Consider the following 14,159-nt stretch of genomic DNA (forward strand, 5'->3'; position numbering starts at 1 on the left):
TTGTTGTTTATTTTGTTCTTTAGATTCCACATAAGTGAGATCATATGTCTTTCTCTGTCTGACTTATTTCACTTAGCATAATACCTTCTAGGTCCATCCATGTTGTTGTATTAACTTTCTTCTTTTTAAATAGTAAAGAAACCAAATAAGGCTTTGAAGGCAGTTATTCTTTTCTCCCGTGGTTTCTTCAGCTAATAAAAATGTGTTTTATTTACTACTTTGTGGCAATTCAGCTTGGAAGAGCACATCTACGTAAATACTCCTTCTAATATGCTGTGCTTCTCACCTGGTCCCCTATGAAGTTGCAGTTCAAGTAAAGAAACACCGTTTAGTAGCACGTGCTCAACTGCAGAAGGCAGCATTCACCATCTGATGGAAGGAAGGGGGCTCGATAACAGATCTCAACACAATCAGAAAAAGCAGATTTATTAATGTGAATTTAGGGACATTAGCTGCTTCTCTCTTTTTCTCTCATGTAGTATTTCGAAACACTCCATAAAATTTTCAAGAACCTAACATACACAATTGAATCCATATGTTACTTTAGATGCATGCAGCTTTGCCCACTGTTTCTATAAAGCAAGGGTCTGCAAACTATGGCTTGTGGGTGCTACCTATTTTTGAATATAAAGTTTTATTGAAACACAACTATGGCCATTTATTTATTCATTGTCTATGACTGCTTTCATACCATGTGGTAGAATTGAGTAGTTGAGATGGAGACTGCGTGGCCCACGAAGCCATAAATAGTTACTATCTGTTTTTTACAGAAAAGTTAGCCAGCCAATAGATGCAATAAAGACTAAAACCTTATTTTTTGGTGAGAAACTGAAAACAAAAACAAAAACAAAAAAAAAACCCGCACCAGAAATGGAAAGCTTAATGAAGCATATTTTATTTCCAGCTTGAAAATAATTCTTAATCGCTTTAAGAAACATCAACCACTTACCTATGAGTTTTAACAATTGAGATAAACTCCACACATACTAAGTAATACAAAGAGCATTATCTTATTGATTTAAAATGTCAAAAACAATCCATATTTTCTTTGGGAAAATCAGCAGACTTTCAAGTATGACTGTTAAGAAGTGGGAGAATATAGCCTAAGCTTTAGGATTATAAAGAATCTAATAATTAAGTTAGCGCCATTTTCTAACACATTATCTGTCATCATTTAAAGTCCATCTTTGCCAGTTGTATATTGCTACAACCACACAATGAATAATTGCTATCATGTTACTAAGTTTAGTCCAGTGACAGTTATTTAAAGTTCTGAAGTGTTCCTTTAAAGTTATGATCTGAGTGAATTGAGCAAGAAGGGAAAGTTTCCTTCTTTAGCCCATTTATTTATGAGCCAGCTCCTACTCATGCTAATGATTTCTTCCATCTTCCTATGGAAATTTTGTAGAGAATCTAAATCTCTACATAAAGTGGTTTACTTTAGCTTGGAGCCATCAGTGAGCATTGTCCGTTACCGGTGGCTAGGAATCACATCATTGATCAGGGACCGTGCAGTCTGGATACAGTGGAAACCTGTACAGGGTCTTCACGAAGAAGGAACGATGGTTGTTTGTCCCTGATATTGGAACCTGTTGTACACTTGGCCAAAACGATGCCCAAATATGACCCAAGATTTTTACCTAAGACTTTTGCTCACTATTCGTTAATGGTCATCTGGAAGAATAAGCTTCTCCTGAGTGGAACCAACTCATGATACCTCCTGCGTCGGTACAGAGGTGAAATGCATACTTGTTATACAATTTACAATATCGTTAGGAAGATGGACATAATTTCAGTTACAGTACTGCATGTCTTTATAAATTTTTGGTGTTATAAAAATGCAAGACCTAATGATTATCAAGCATAGAGACAATTTTTCAAATTCTAAAACTGCTTGAGCAATCCTTTGGTTAAAAAGTGACCAGGAGAGCTCTATTCTTCAGGACTTTAGCTTAGGATACAGGTGGTCTTGGGTCTTTCCATGCTCCTCTTGAGATTCTGTATCTCATTATGAAGTTGTCTGCTCTCATTTTGGAATCCTTCCTTTAGTAACCGGGACTGTTCCTAAAAAGGGACGAATGGAGAGTGAGTAAAGTATAGCAGTAAGGAAACCTGTAACTTCTATCTAATTTCCACATCCATAGATTTTCTAGTATTAAATTTCTTCTCAAAATGTTCTCTATCATTAATTTTCCTTATACTTCCTCTTGGGCATCTTAGCTCAGTGATTACTTTTACTCTTCCTTTAGCCAAGAAATACTTTTGGCTTATACATCTTGATGATGACACGAACCTAAACTACAAATCTTGATCTTTTTTCCCCATTAATTCTACACCGCCTTTGTGGGCAATCTTAATCATATGTTTGTTTTCAAATTTTATCTGTGCAGTTTTTTGTACACACACACAGAGACTTTTATATACTTTTATACACACACATAAAAAAACAGAAATAAAGAATTCTCAAAATCAGATGAAGTGTGTGAATCTTAGATCAGGAAATTTGATTTAAGCTCTACAGCTTGGTGGCAGGCATAGCAGAATATAAGTAAAATCAGGGCCCCAGGCTGTCCATACTGGATTTCTGCACATAATTCCCAACTCAGCATGAACTGAGAGTAGAACATAGAAAACAGGCAGGAGTGTGACAGAGGCATGAGAGTTAAGGAGTCTTTCTGCTCATAAAGTTTCTCTTAGAGCTAAAGTCATACAAGGTGTGACAGAAAAAACAATCATTGTGGATTCCTCTAAGGGGCAAAGACAGTTCAGATATCTTATCAAGCTGTGTAACCCTATAAAATCTATTTAATCTTTTATGAACTGCTGTTTCTTCTCCTAAGTAGTAGGGACATAACCAGTTCTTGCTTTATATGATCTTAAGCAAGAGATACAGATAAAACATTTTTTATAATGCCTAGGATAATAGCTATCGTTAATTAAAGGACATACTGATAAAGGACTGGATATAAATGCAAATAAGATCTTTTAATAGCCAGACATAGGCAGGAGCCAGTTCAGACAGGCAGACAGGGATTGAAAAGTACAAGAGGGCAAGCAAGGTCCTTATGTGCTTCAAGTTCTTAATGTCACATGAAGAGATCAGGGAGAGTGAAGAGAAAACAGGAAAAGAGAAACCTCAAGGTGATGCAATTAAGTACCTGAAGTTTAAGAGCGACAGTCCTCTCCTGCTCCGCCATTAACTGGGCTCTCTCCGCCTGCATCTTCTCAGTCAATTGTTTCACATGTTCCTCATGACTCTTTGCTTTCTGTTCCATCATCTGCTGATTCTTTATTTGCATTTCCTCCAACTTTTTCGCTGCCGCCTCTGCAGATTCAGCTTTCACACGTTGCACTGTCAGGAGGAAAGGAAGAAAAATTTATGAGGGTGACCATGTTGCTTCTTTTTTCTTTGTACACTTATCTGTCATTATTGCTGCTGACTGCATGTGCCCTACTCAGAAATGACTTCAGCTAGCAAGAGGTATCTTTCCTTATCTTGCTCTAGTTTAAGAATCCCAGGTTCCACAGTGGCCAGGACATGGAAGCAACCGAAGTGTCCTACAATAGATGATTGGCTAAAGAAGCTGTGGCACATATATACAATGGAATATTACTCAGCCATAAGAAGAGATGAAATACTGCCATTTGCGATAACGTGGATGGACCTCGAGATAATCATGCTAAGCGAAATAAGCCAGACAGAAAGGGTTGAAAATCACATGATATCACTTATATGTGGGATATAAACCTAAAATCAACAAATGAACAGGACAAACAGAGACTCAGGGACATGGACAGTGGACTATTGGTTACCAGACGGTAAGGAGTAGGGGAGGACGGGAGAGGAGGGGTCAAATATAGGGGATGAAGTGGGTAAAGGAGATCAAATATATGGTGGCTGAAGGAAACGACTTTGGGTGGTAATCACACAATAGAATAATATATAGATGTCATTATAATATACACTTGAAAATTAATAATTATATTAACCAACGTTACCCCAATAAACTTAATCTTAAAATAAATAAATAAATAATTGATTCTTGGTGGGGGGGGGGAAGAATCCCAGGTTCACCCAGACAAATGAGTTAAACTTTTAAGAGCTTGGCTATCTAGTCTCTTAACTTGCTCCTCACCTTCAATATCCTTTTCCTTTTCTGTGAGACTCTGGTCTGTCTGTAAAATTGCATCAGTTACAGACTCCTTGGACGTCAAATATGTCTGAAGAACTTCATCGGCCTAGGACCCAGAGAAAATGGAGTTAGTAATAGGAAATGGCTGTATGTGCTTATTTCTATTTGCCCACCATCTTCTCCTCTAGGAATTGTTCCTGTTGGCCCTGGTGTGTCTGGTGGTCAAGATTCCCTGTCATGGAGTGGGGACATGCTCCAAGCTGGCCAAACATGGCACCCTACAAAGCAGAATCTTTTATAAGAGATTGATATGCTATAGATAGAGAGTCTCTGTTCTTTTAGACTGAGATCCCTAATTTCGAAGCTGTTGGTGCTGTGGCCTCATATGGTTAAGCTTGCTGGATATTAAGGCCATTGTGGAGAAAGCAGATCCAAAGAAAGGTGGAGGGAGAATGGGAGGGACAGAAGTGTGGGGTTGAAGGGAGCAACAGACAGAGAGACAGATGCTGATATTCTTTGAAATCTTGGATCCAATTATCCTTATAGCCACTTTGAAGCCTAAACTTATGAATTGTCATTTTTGTTTAAGTGAGCATCATTGTGTTTCTGTCCCTTGCAACATAAAAATCTAGGTATAATAAATTACAATAGCGACCTGATGATTAAATTTTATAATTCACTTTATAATTCAATTGTTAATTCTTTACACTCTCTTAGATGAGGACATAAGCTATACATATCCAGTATAACAGACTCCCTGTTTATTGAATGAAAGCATATTTATTGAATGAAAGAATCAATGCTCTCCATCCTGTAATTGCACATCTGTGTGCACATCTGCGTGCAATTACACTTGGTCACATTTGTGTTTCAAGGACAAATGTCAACAGATAAATATTAGTTACCTGTATTCCCTTCCTAGGTTCCTGAAGGTACTTTTTCTTCAGCTCGTTTATCTTTTGAATGAAAAGACAATACCCTCCTGGTTTGGAATAAATCCCCTGCTTTATATCTTCTTCTAGAGGATCGAAGAGATCCTTAAGTAAAGCTGAGCAACGATCTGATGATGCTTCCATATTCTGTTTATAAAAGTCATCTCGCTTCTTTTCTAGCTGTGCCTTTAATATGAAATGGGAAGTGAAAAGAATAGAAAGGAGTTAGCTTGACCTCAGAATTTTTGGAAAGGCTTCTCAAAAACTAAAGGCTGTGACCCCTAGAAAAACTTACAGGCACCTTAGCAGGACCATATTTTTCCTCCTGATCCTGATGTTCCACTGAAATCCCATTTTTCTTGGAGGTGAAGTTTAGAGCAGAGATTGCTAGTTTTATGCTAGTAATTATGCTACCCATCTGCTTGTCATAGTGGACAATGGCCTTTTGCACTGTGGCCACATTCTCAACCTGGGCCAAGGCCCGGATTGCATTCTCTATGCAGAGTAGATCCCCACTGATGATGGCATCGCCATAGGTCAGCACTAAGTTCTCTAGACCCACAAATACAGCTTTAGAAATAAGCTTTTGCTTTTCAAACTGGACAAGTGCTTGCACGTGGAATAAATGTGTCTCAACATAAGCCTGCTCAAGATAACTAAGCCTACATATTTCTTTGCTTTTGGCTAAAATATCAAATCAATCTGTTGACAGAATGTAATTTGATTAGAAGCTCTGATTGTTATTTATATGCATTTAATTAAATTATGAGACAGATTATTAGTTTATTCATGAAATAAAATGTTTGAGTTATAATAAAATTGGTTCTTATAATAATAATGAATAGGATTTTCACCATTTTAAAGTCTAGTAAGAATTCTTTTTCTCATAACAAATGTTCATTTCATTTTCTAGTAGTACTTTGCTCTCAGATACTTTAATCTATATAAACATGAGGAAAAAATTACCGCTAATTCCTTTTGATGTAAATGGTCTACATCTTTGAAGGAATTCTTGATGAAGATTTTGATGGCCTCTTTCTCACTGGCCTCGTGTAGTTCCAGAAGCTCCTGGAGGGTGTCAGTGGGCAGCTGCAGCTTCTCACCCATCTGCTGGTCATAGTGGTCAATGGCCTTTTGCACTGCAGCTGAGTTCTCAATCTGGGCCAAAGCCAGGACTGCGTTCTCCATGCAAGGCAGATCACCACTGCTGATGGCCTTGACATAGGTCAGCACCAAGCTCTCCAGTCCTACAAATAGAGAACAAATGATTTTTTTGTGTATATGGGTGGGGTGAGGAAACATTCTATTCTGTGTAATTCTGATGATGTCTATTATCACTTATTTGCCTCTCACAGTATCGGTGTTCTCAGCATCACTTGAAAGCTTGCTAGCATTGCAGACTCCCAGCCTTCGCTCCAGTCAACTGAATTAGACCTTCCTCTTGGTAAGGTCCTTGGTGATATGAATACATATCATAGGGTGAGAACCTCTGTTCTAGATACCATAGGCCTGTGTTTGTACATGTACTTTACAAACAAGCACCATTAGGATCGAAACTGTACCTCTCTCATTTATGTCTATCATCAGTTCTGGTTCACGGTAAGCATTTGATCAATATTTGTGGGACAATTAAACAGGAGTCCTCCTTTTTTTTTTATTCTAGCAGAGTACTGTCCAAGAGAATTTTCTGTAATGATGGAAATGTGCTGTAAGTGCCATTCAGTGTGGTGGCCACTAGCCACATGTAGGTTATGAGCCCTTGAAATATAGCTATATCATCGGAATTTTTCATTTTCTTTAATTTTAATTAATCTACATTTAAATTTAGATCATCACACTTGTCTAATAGCCACCGTATTGGACAGTACAGGTCTAGTTCACTGGGGAAATTTTAAGCAATAAAATTTCCTATCTTTTCTCACCCAAGAAATCTAACTAATAATATCTATTAGAAATGTTGGTGCCATCTAGAATTTACCACAATAATAGTGGTAGATTGGCATTTTTCAAAGCTGAAACTAGATGAATGTTAATCTACCTTCTTTTAGTCTTAATAGTGAGAGTAAAGGCTGGGAAAAGGACTCACGCGGTCCATTGACCTCGATGCCTCCTGAAAGAGTTTTAGTTTTGGAATTGTTAAAGATGTAGGAACAGAAGGTTATAGTTTGTTGATTGAATTCGGGGTCCAGCTCATTATCATTCAGCATCTCAAGCTGGCCTAGCTTCTTCCGGTGAGTCGGCCGATCAAAGATAAAGCATTTCTTCTGTGGGAAGAACTTCCGGATACATAATCGAGGCAGATTAAAATTTTTATCTTTTTGATTGGTACCTGGAGGAAGATAAAAAAGGAATTTGCTTAATATAGGGGCTTGGAAACTTTTTCTGTAAAGGGCCAAATAGTAAGTATATTAGGCTTTGGGGTTTCTTTTCTGCTATTGTAGCATGAAAGCAGCCATGGATAATCTATAAATGAATGAGCATAGCATTAGTTCATTAAAACCTTGTTTATGATTCAGCTGGCAGGCTGGATTGGCCATCATTTGCCAGTGGGCCATAGTTTGCCAACCACGGGCCTAGAGCAATGTTCATTCTTTAATCAATTTTCTTTAAATAAATGCCCATTCTACTCCATATTCTTTAGTTAATTACAGCATCGCATGCCCTAATCAGGGAGATAAAATCAATCTGATCACAGCATAGGGAAAGGTGAAAGAAAAAGAAACTTATTCTTAGAACAGGGGAGGAGATAACTTAAAATTGAATCTATTAATTCAAATGTTAAACAAGCATTAATTCTCAGTATTAGCCAGCTCAAAAGAAATAGAAAACCATAAATATAATAAAACTGTAATAGAAAAATAAAAAACGATAGTTTCTAGTGTTTTGTCACTCCCGATAATCAATTCTAAGCCCCTTTACCTTGCTTAAGTTTGAGTGAATTCTCCAGGTACTCATCTGCTGAGATGGGTTGTCCATCTGCTTCCAACTCTAGGGTAAAATCCCTCAACGTCCACACAAAGTCTGGAAAGAAGCTCACGAAGTCAGCTGAATTCTCGTCCTCATTTGCATTTGGTGAGGATTTTGCCCTGATTCGATTTGTCAGCTCTGTCACATACCTGAGAAGCGAACTAAGGAAAACTGGTGTAAAAGCAGTGTTCTCAATGCCATATTAGCCCCACATATTCAAAACCTTTGTTTTGTCTTTGATTCTAACTCATGGCAATTATTTAGTAAATGCTTGGGATCTTTCCCTTGACTTTATTTTTTTTTTAAATGTTTTTTGTGTTTATTTTTTATGTTTTCTCTTTTTTGTCCTTCATTCAATTAGGATTCATATGCGGGCAGCCGGTTTTCTAATATAGGTCTTCCCTCTGACTTTGATGCTGTTCTGGACCACAAAAAGGATACTGCAGTTGGTCCATTGCCTGCTGGTTGATGGTCCCCATACTGTTGTACACAAAGGTGCTGCTCAGGAGTACTGCCAGGGCAAAGATCCAGGAGTCATTCTGGTTGTCACCCTGGAAATCAGAACACATTTGGGCTAGGATTATGTTTCATTTTCATGGCACTTTTCAGATCAGCAGTAGTAAAAGGATGTTCATTTAATTGCAGGGTTTTTTTCCCCCACATAGATTAATGACCTATAAAAGGAAACCATTTTGAAACGATAGTGATTGTTAGTAGGGCTTGGACTTTGAATAGTTTTCTAATTAGTGTTTTTGCTGTACACTGATTTTTCATTAGGTCCTCTCATGATTATTAGCAAATAAATGCAAAAGAAAAAGTCAAGATTGGTGGGTGTTCTAAGGCCTTGAATATAATTTTAATTTAAAGTTTACTCTATGTTTTTACACAAAATTGACCTATATAATATTTAATTGTAGCTATTTTATTGAGCAATTATTATGCACTTAACATTTTTCCATTACTTACTAAATATTCAAAACAATACTATGAAGCAAATATAGATTGTTTACATTTGTTTTACAGATCAGAAAGCTGGGGTTAAAAGAGGTCAAATAATTTGCTAAGGCCACTCTGTTAGTGACAGTTTAAATTTAAACACAACAGTATAGGACTTCTGAACCTAAATACTTCACTAAAGTTCTCTGCAGGATAAGACTCATGACATTGATTTTTTTTGTACTACCTTGGTGCATCTGGGTTAACTGGCTAGCCTGTTATTAATAATTAAAACACTATTTACTGACCATTATGTTATTCTTCTAGGATTCTGCCTTACGAATATTTTCCTGACCCCTGATAGCTAAACTTGATCTCATGGCACATAAGCAGAAATGAAAAAACAAACTATGATTAAATGCGAGCTCTTATTTGAAGGAAAATTAAAGTATGTAGAGAATATTCAGAAATCAGGGGCTTGTCCCAAAATGGAATCCTCAATATTTACCTTCTCCACATCTCCCAGGCCCTCGGTGTCAAGCAGAACTAGGGTGTGGTCTGGCTTCTCGGGATGAGGCACACACCACATCCAAATTCCTTTGGTGTGAGACTGCACTGTGGAGCCCAAAGAGAAGCCTGCAAGGGACAGTGGAGGTAAGAGGGAGTGGAGTTCTAATAGCAGGTAGGTCTGGTAATTGAGATAAAAGCATAATCAAGGTTAGGAGAGAGAAGACCACAACCAGTATTAATCTTACTGATAGAGAACAGGGAAATTAGAATATCCAACACATGAAAAAATCCAATAACTTTTCATAATAAAACAACCAGCAGACTAGAAATAAAAGGAAACTAACTCAACATAATGAAGGCCATCTACAAAAAACCTTCAGGGAACATCATACTCAGTGGTCAAAGACAGAAAGCTTTCCTTATATAAAAATTAACCAAAATAGGTCAAAGACCTATATGTAAGAGCTAAAACTATAAAATTCCTAGAAGAAAATGAAGGGGGAAAATTTCATGATGTTGTATTTGACAGTAATTTCTTGGACATGACACCAAAAGCATAAACAATAGAAGAAAAAAATAGATAAGTTGGACTTCATCAAAATTAAACTTTGTGTATCAAAAAACACTACACTATCAACAGAGTAACAGGTAACCCACTGAATTGAAGAAAATATTTGCTAGTCATGATTCTGATAGGGTATTGATATCCAGAATATATAAAGCAGTCCTACAATGCAACCCTATAAAACAAACAGCTCAATTTAAAAATGAGCAAAGAACTCGAATAGACATTTTTTCCAAAGAAAACATATATAAATGACCAATAAACACATGAAAAGATGCTCAACATCACTAGTAATTAGGGATACTACTTCAAACCCATTGGCCACTATCAAATAAACGAAATAACAAGCGCTGGCGAGGATGTAGAACAATTAAAATGCTTGTGCATTTCTGGTAGGAATGTAAAATGGTATACTTGCTGTGGAAAACGATATGGTGATTGCCTAAAAAAATTAAACATAGAATTCTGGGAAAGGAACAGTTTATGCTTTTAAAAGGGGAAATGAAAACGAAGTGGGAAGAGAGATTGAGTTGACTCTTTCATATTAGAATGAAGATAAAAGCATAACTGTGTATTGAAAGTTAGCTTTCGATATTCCTTCCGATCTCCAGCTCTCTCTTTGCAACACCATACTCAGTGCTGGGAGTACGTGTGGACAGAATGGACTTGGCAGAGCTTTGCTGGTGCCCCTCACCTTTTTTCTTCCCAGCCAACTTATTCATCAGGTAGGATTTGCCTGTGCGGTAGAGACCCACAATAGCCACCACAACAAGAGGCTGTGTAATAGCAGACAGAATCTTCAGAGCTTTCGGATTAACTGTCAGTTCATTTTCAGTGTTCTCAATGAGGCACACTGGGCCTGGCATCTGGGTCTCTGAGTCCATGTCCAGACTGTCACCTTATCTGCAAGGGAGGAGATGGGATGAATTAGAATTTCCACCCTAAGGAACTTAGGGATAAGGAACTTCCACCAGGAGATGGGATGAATTAGAATTTCCACCCTAAGGAACTTAGTAGATAAGGAACTTCCACCAGGTTATTTTGCATTCAGAAGATAGGGTCATAAAATTCTACATGGCCAAAAGTTTTGTGTCAACAGTGAGATAGATGAGGGGAAGATCTGTATCACTTTGGAAAGTTGAAGAAATATAATCGAAGTAGTGCACTGGAAAAAAATATTGGTATGACGGTGACTTATCAACATTTAACCACTTTCAAAATCTTTAATTTACCATGGATAACTTTCTTTTTGAATTCTCATTAAAAATTTTACACTAGACATGAAATGGAAAATAGAATAGAGTTGAGAGTATTTTACATTCTGGATCTATGTATGAAATTCAATATTTATTTATTTATTCATTAATTCTTTCTAGGAGTAAAGGCTTTCATGAATAAATGTTATATCATTTGATGTATGCCCTTTGGACAATTTCCAAAGATTTTAAGTGTGTTTTTTTCCCCCCTAGTTATACTTATTTTACTGGAACGAGGGTCCACAGAACTCTCTATACCACCACTGCAGAAGCGGAACCAATATAACTTACTTTTGCAAATTTTATAAAAATATATGACCATGTGAAACACATGGCTAGTGACCCTTCCAAACCTTGGTACAGGCTTGTATAAGCAAGGGCTTCTGATACCTATACCTAAATTTCATTAGCTTCATAATAAAGTATCCTCCAACTCAGTGAGAGTATGACTGCACAATTGCAAATTCTGAACGTTGCTAAAAATCATGTTTGTGTATACATGTGCATATGCACATGTATAGTCTTTTGTAAGGAAACAAAAGACTATGAAATATGGATTCAGAGATCAGGAGAGCTAGAGAGGAGGTTGTTCAAGAGAAATATTTTTCCAGCCATACTCTTCTAGGTTTTCTGTTTTGTTCTGTTATTATTTATTTTTTTTCATTTGGTAGAGGAAGAAGAGAGAGAGAAGAAAGATGGCGAGGGAAAGGGGTGGAAGAACTGAAAGGAAAGAGAGAACTGTCAGACAAATAGGCAATGAATGAAGCTCATGCCAAGCCAAAGAATTCAGGGATAGAGTTTCCAGAGGCAGGAACGAAACTGCTCGACAGCACAGAGAAGTCAAAGTAAATAAAAATGTCAGTTTTAATAGTGCACCACAGTAGATTCTTTAAACAGGAAGCTTTTTAGTAAAGTGGCGGGGCCAAATTCTTCTTGTGAGGGGTAAAAAGGAATTTGGCACTAAGAAATTTAATCTAGTGAACCTGGGCTATTTCTTTTTTTGTTTTTAATCCATTTCCCATTTTCCCTGGGAATACTTGCCGGTGGAGCTTGCAGCTGCAGCATTTATCCTGAAATAACTCATGGATTACAGTCCTAACCTTACCCCCAAAGTTTGCCACAAAATAACTCACTTTTATTATTATTTTTTTATCGTTCTAGTATATCACTAGTCTTTGGAAACAAATGACATCATTCTACTTATAGCATTCTGATTTTAGTAGTGGTATTTCCATTTACAAAATATAGTAATTCTTGATGGCTGAAAATGTCAAATCCTAGAAAACGTAGCATTCCTACGCATGATATCATTCTCGAACAGCTGTTAGACGAAGATTCATTTGATGAATCCGATTTATGTATACATTTCTGTTACATTAGGATTAGAGACAAGTTCTGTTAGAAATAACTCCAACGGCAGTTTTTGCATTTTATTTTCACATTGAAAAGCAGTCAGATTTGCTTCAGCCTCAAAGAGTGTGCTTATGTAAAATTAAATTAACGCTGGCAGCGAGCTGCACTTTTTTTCTAAACTGAGAATGGGTTCATTTAACTTTTTTAATTTTTATTTTTCAATTCAATATTATATTTCTTTCAGGTGAACAGCATAGTGATTAGTCATTTATATAATTTAGGAAGTGATCTCCCCAATAGGTCTAGTACCCACCTGGCACTATACATAGTTATTCCAATATTATTGACTATATTCCTTACGCTGTACTTTATATCCCCCTGACTGTTTTGTAACTGTTAATTTACACTTATTAATTCCTTCACCTTTTTCACCCAGCTCTCAACCCTCCTTCCACCTGGCAATCAGAACCTAGGCTATTTCTGAATGAAGAAATCCACTTTGAAACAAAGTTCACATGTATTATTTTCATGAATCTTCATGTTTCACTGTGGGTTTTCGTTTTTCATTTCTTTTTCTTTAACAGTGTCAGACAGCTATTTACACTGCATCTCTGTTTCATGAAAATAACATATTTGTAGCCCTTTCAGTTTCTTAGCTGCAGTGAGATCAATATTGAGAAAGTTCCATCAAAGACAATAGTAATTTCATTGTTTCCCAGTCGACACAGACAAAGTCAGCAAAGAGAAAGTCCTAACACATTTCCAACTTAGTTTAGCCCCCTGTCTGCTGGTGCCTAATTCCATACAAGTATAGTAGTGACAATTAGGAATGCGCTGCCACCTGATAATGCCAGGATTTCTTTTTGAATTCTCATTAAAATGTCCCACATTAGGCGCCTATCTTCATGCTGGTCATTTTTAGAAAACTAACAGACTCCCAAACCCCCTTATAAATCTCTTCCCACCCCTGTCCCAACCTTATCCCTGTGCTCCATTTCTCAGAGTACAAGTCCTGAGAAAAAGCTGCTTTGATGAGAAAATATAGTTCTTACCTGTATTTTCTCCAGTTTAGGTTGGAGTGGTTTCTGTTACTTCTCTGTCTCTCACTGGATGGCTAGACTTTTACCCGTCCAATGTAATGGGGCCTTCCTGATTTTTAAAGGCGATTCTTTAGAAGTGCAACAACCTCTTTAACAGATTTAGAGTAATGTGAAACTGAAAGCACTGAACACAAAGCAATGACTTAACAACCAAATCCATGTACCCTTTACTTTTACAGTAAATCTCTCATCTTCCAAGCAGGGCAAAAAGTATCTCACTAGGAGGGGCAGGCTACCAGTATTTCTCACCCTCTCCAAAACTGAGTTGCAGAGACTAAAATCTTGGTTAGTGTGCATGGAGGCTGGGGGCTCCCAACTGCCTGCCAGCCCCATTCATAAAGTGAAGGCTCTAGCTCAGGCATGGCAGGCTGAGATCACCAGGCTTAATTTGATTACCCTCATTCTGG

The 14,159-nt window shown here is 37.3% G+C and overlaps 1 protein-coding gene across 1 annotated transcript; it reads right to left on the reverse strand.

Annotated features, from left to right (window-relative positions):
* Nucleotides 1-873: 873 nt before the first annotated feature.
* LOC105289094 (guanylate-binding protein 1-like) lies at nucleotides 874-13,875 on the reverse strand. The gene is made up of 11 exons (XM_011355608.2): nucleotides 13,705-13,875; nucleotides 10,738-10,946; nucleotides 9,477-9,604; nucleotides 8,474-8,583; nucleotides 7,985-8,181; nucleotides 7,152-7,394; nucleotides 6,032-6,312; nucleotides 5,039-5,251; nucleotides 4,137-4,239; nucleotides 3,159-3,352; nucleotides 874-2,064 (listed from the first exon to the last, which is right to left on the reverse strand). The coding sequence occupies exons 2-11, from the start codon at nucleotides 10,925-10,927 to the stop codon at nucleotides 1,948-1,950; spliced, it is 1,776 nt and encodes a 591-aa protein (XP_011353910.1). The 5' UTR covers nucleotides 10,928-10,946; nucleotides 13,705-13,875; the 3' UTR covers nucleotides 874-1,947.
* Nucleotides 13,876-14,159: the final 284 nt, after the last annotated feature.

This window comes from Pteropus vampyrus, unplaced genomic scaffold, assembly GCF_000151845.1.
Source record: "Pteropus vampyrus isolate Shadow unplaced genomic scaffold, Pvam_2.0 Scaffold22, whole genome shotgun sequence".
Lineage (NCBI taxonomy): Eukaryota > Metazoa > Chordata > Mammalia > Chiroptera > Pteropodidae > Pteropus > Pteropus vampyrus.

What these genes read in the sequence shown, in the direction of transcription:
- LOC105289094 (XM_011355608.2), bottom strand. Translation starts at nt 10,927, where the DNA reads ATGGACTCAGAGACCCAGATGCCAGGCCCAGTGTGCCTCATTGAGAAC. An exon ending in TTCACTCAAACTTAAGCAAG is followed by an intron (nt 7,395 to 7,984) that starts GTAAAGGGGCTT and finishes ATCTTCCTCCAG; the next exon opens with GTACCAATCAAAAAGATAAA. An exon ending in CATCGAGGTCAATGGACCGC is followed by an intron (nt 6,313 to 7,151) that starts GTGAGTCCTTTT and finishes CTCTATTTGTAG; the next exon opens with GACTGGAGAGCTTGGTGCTG.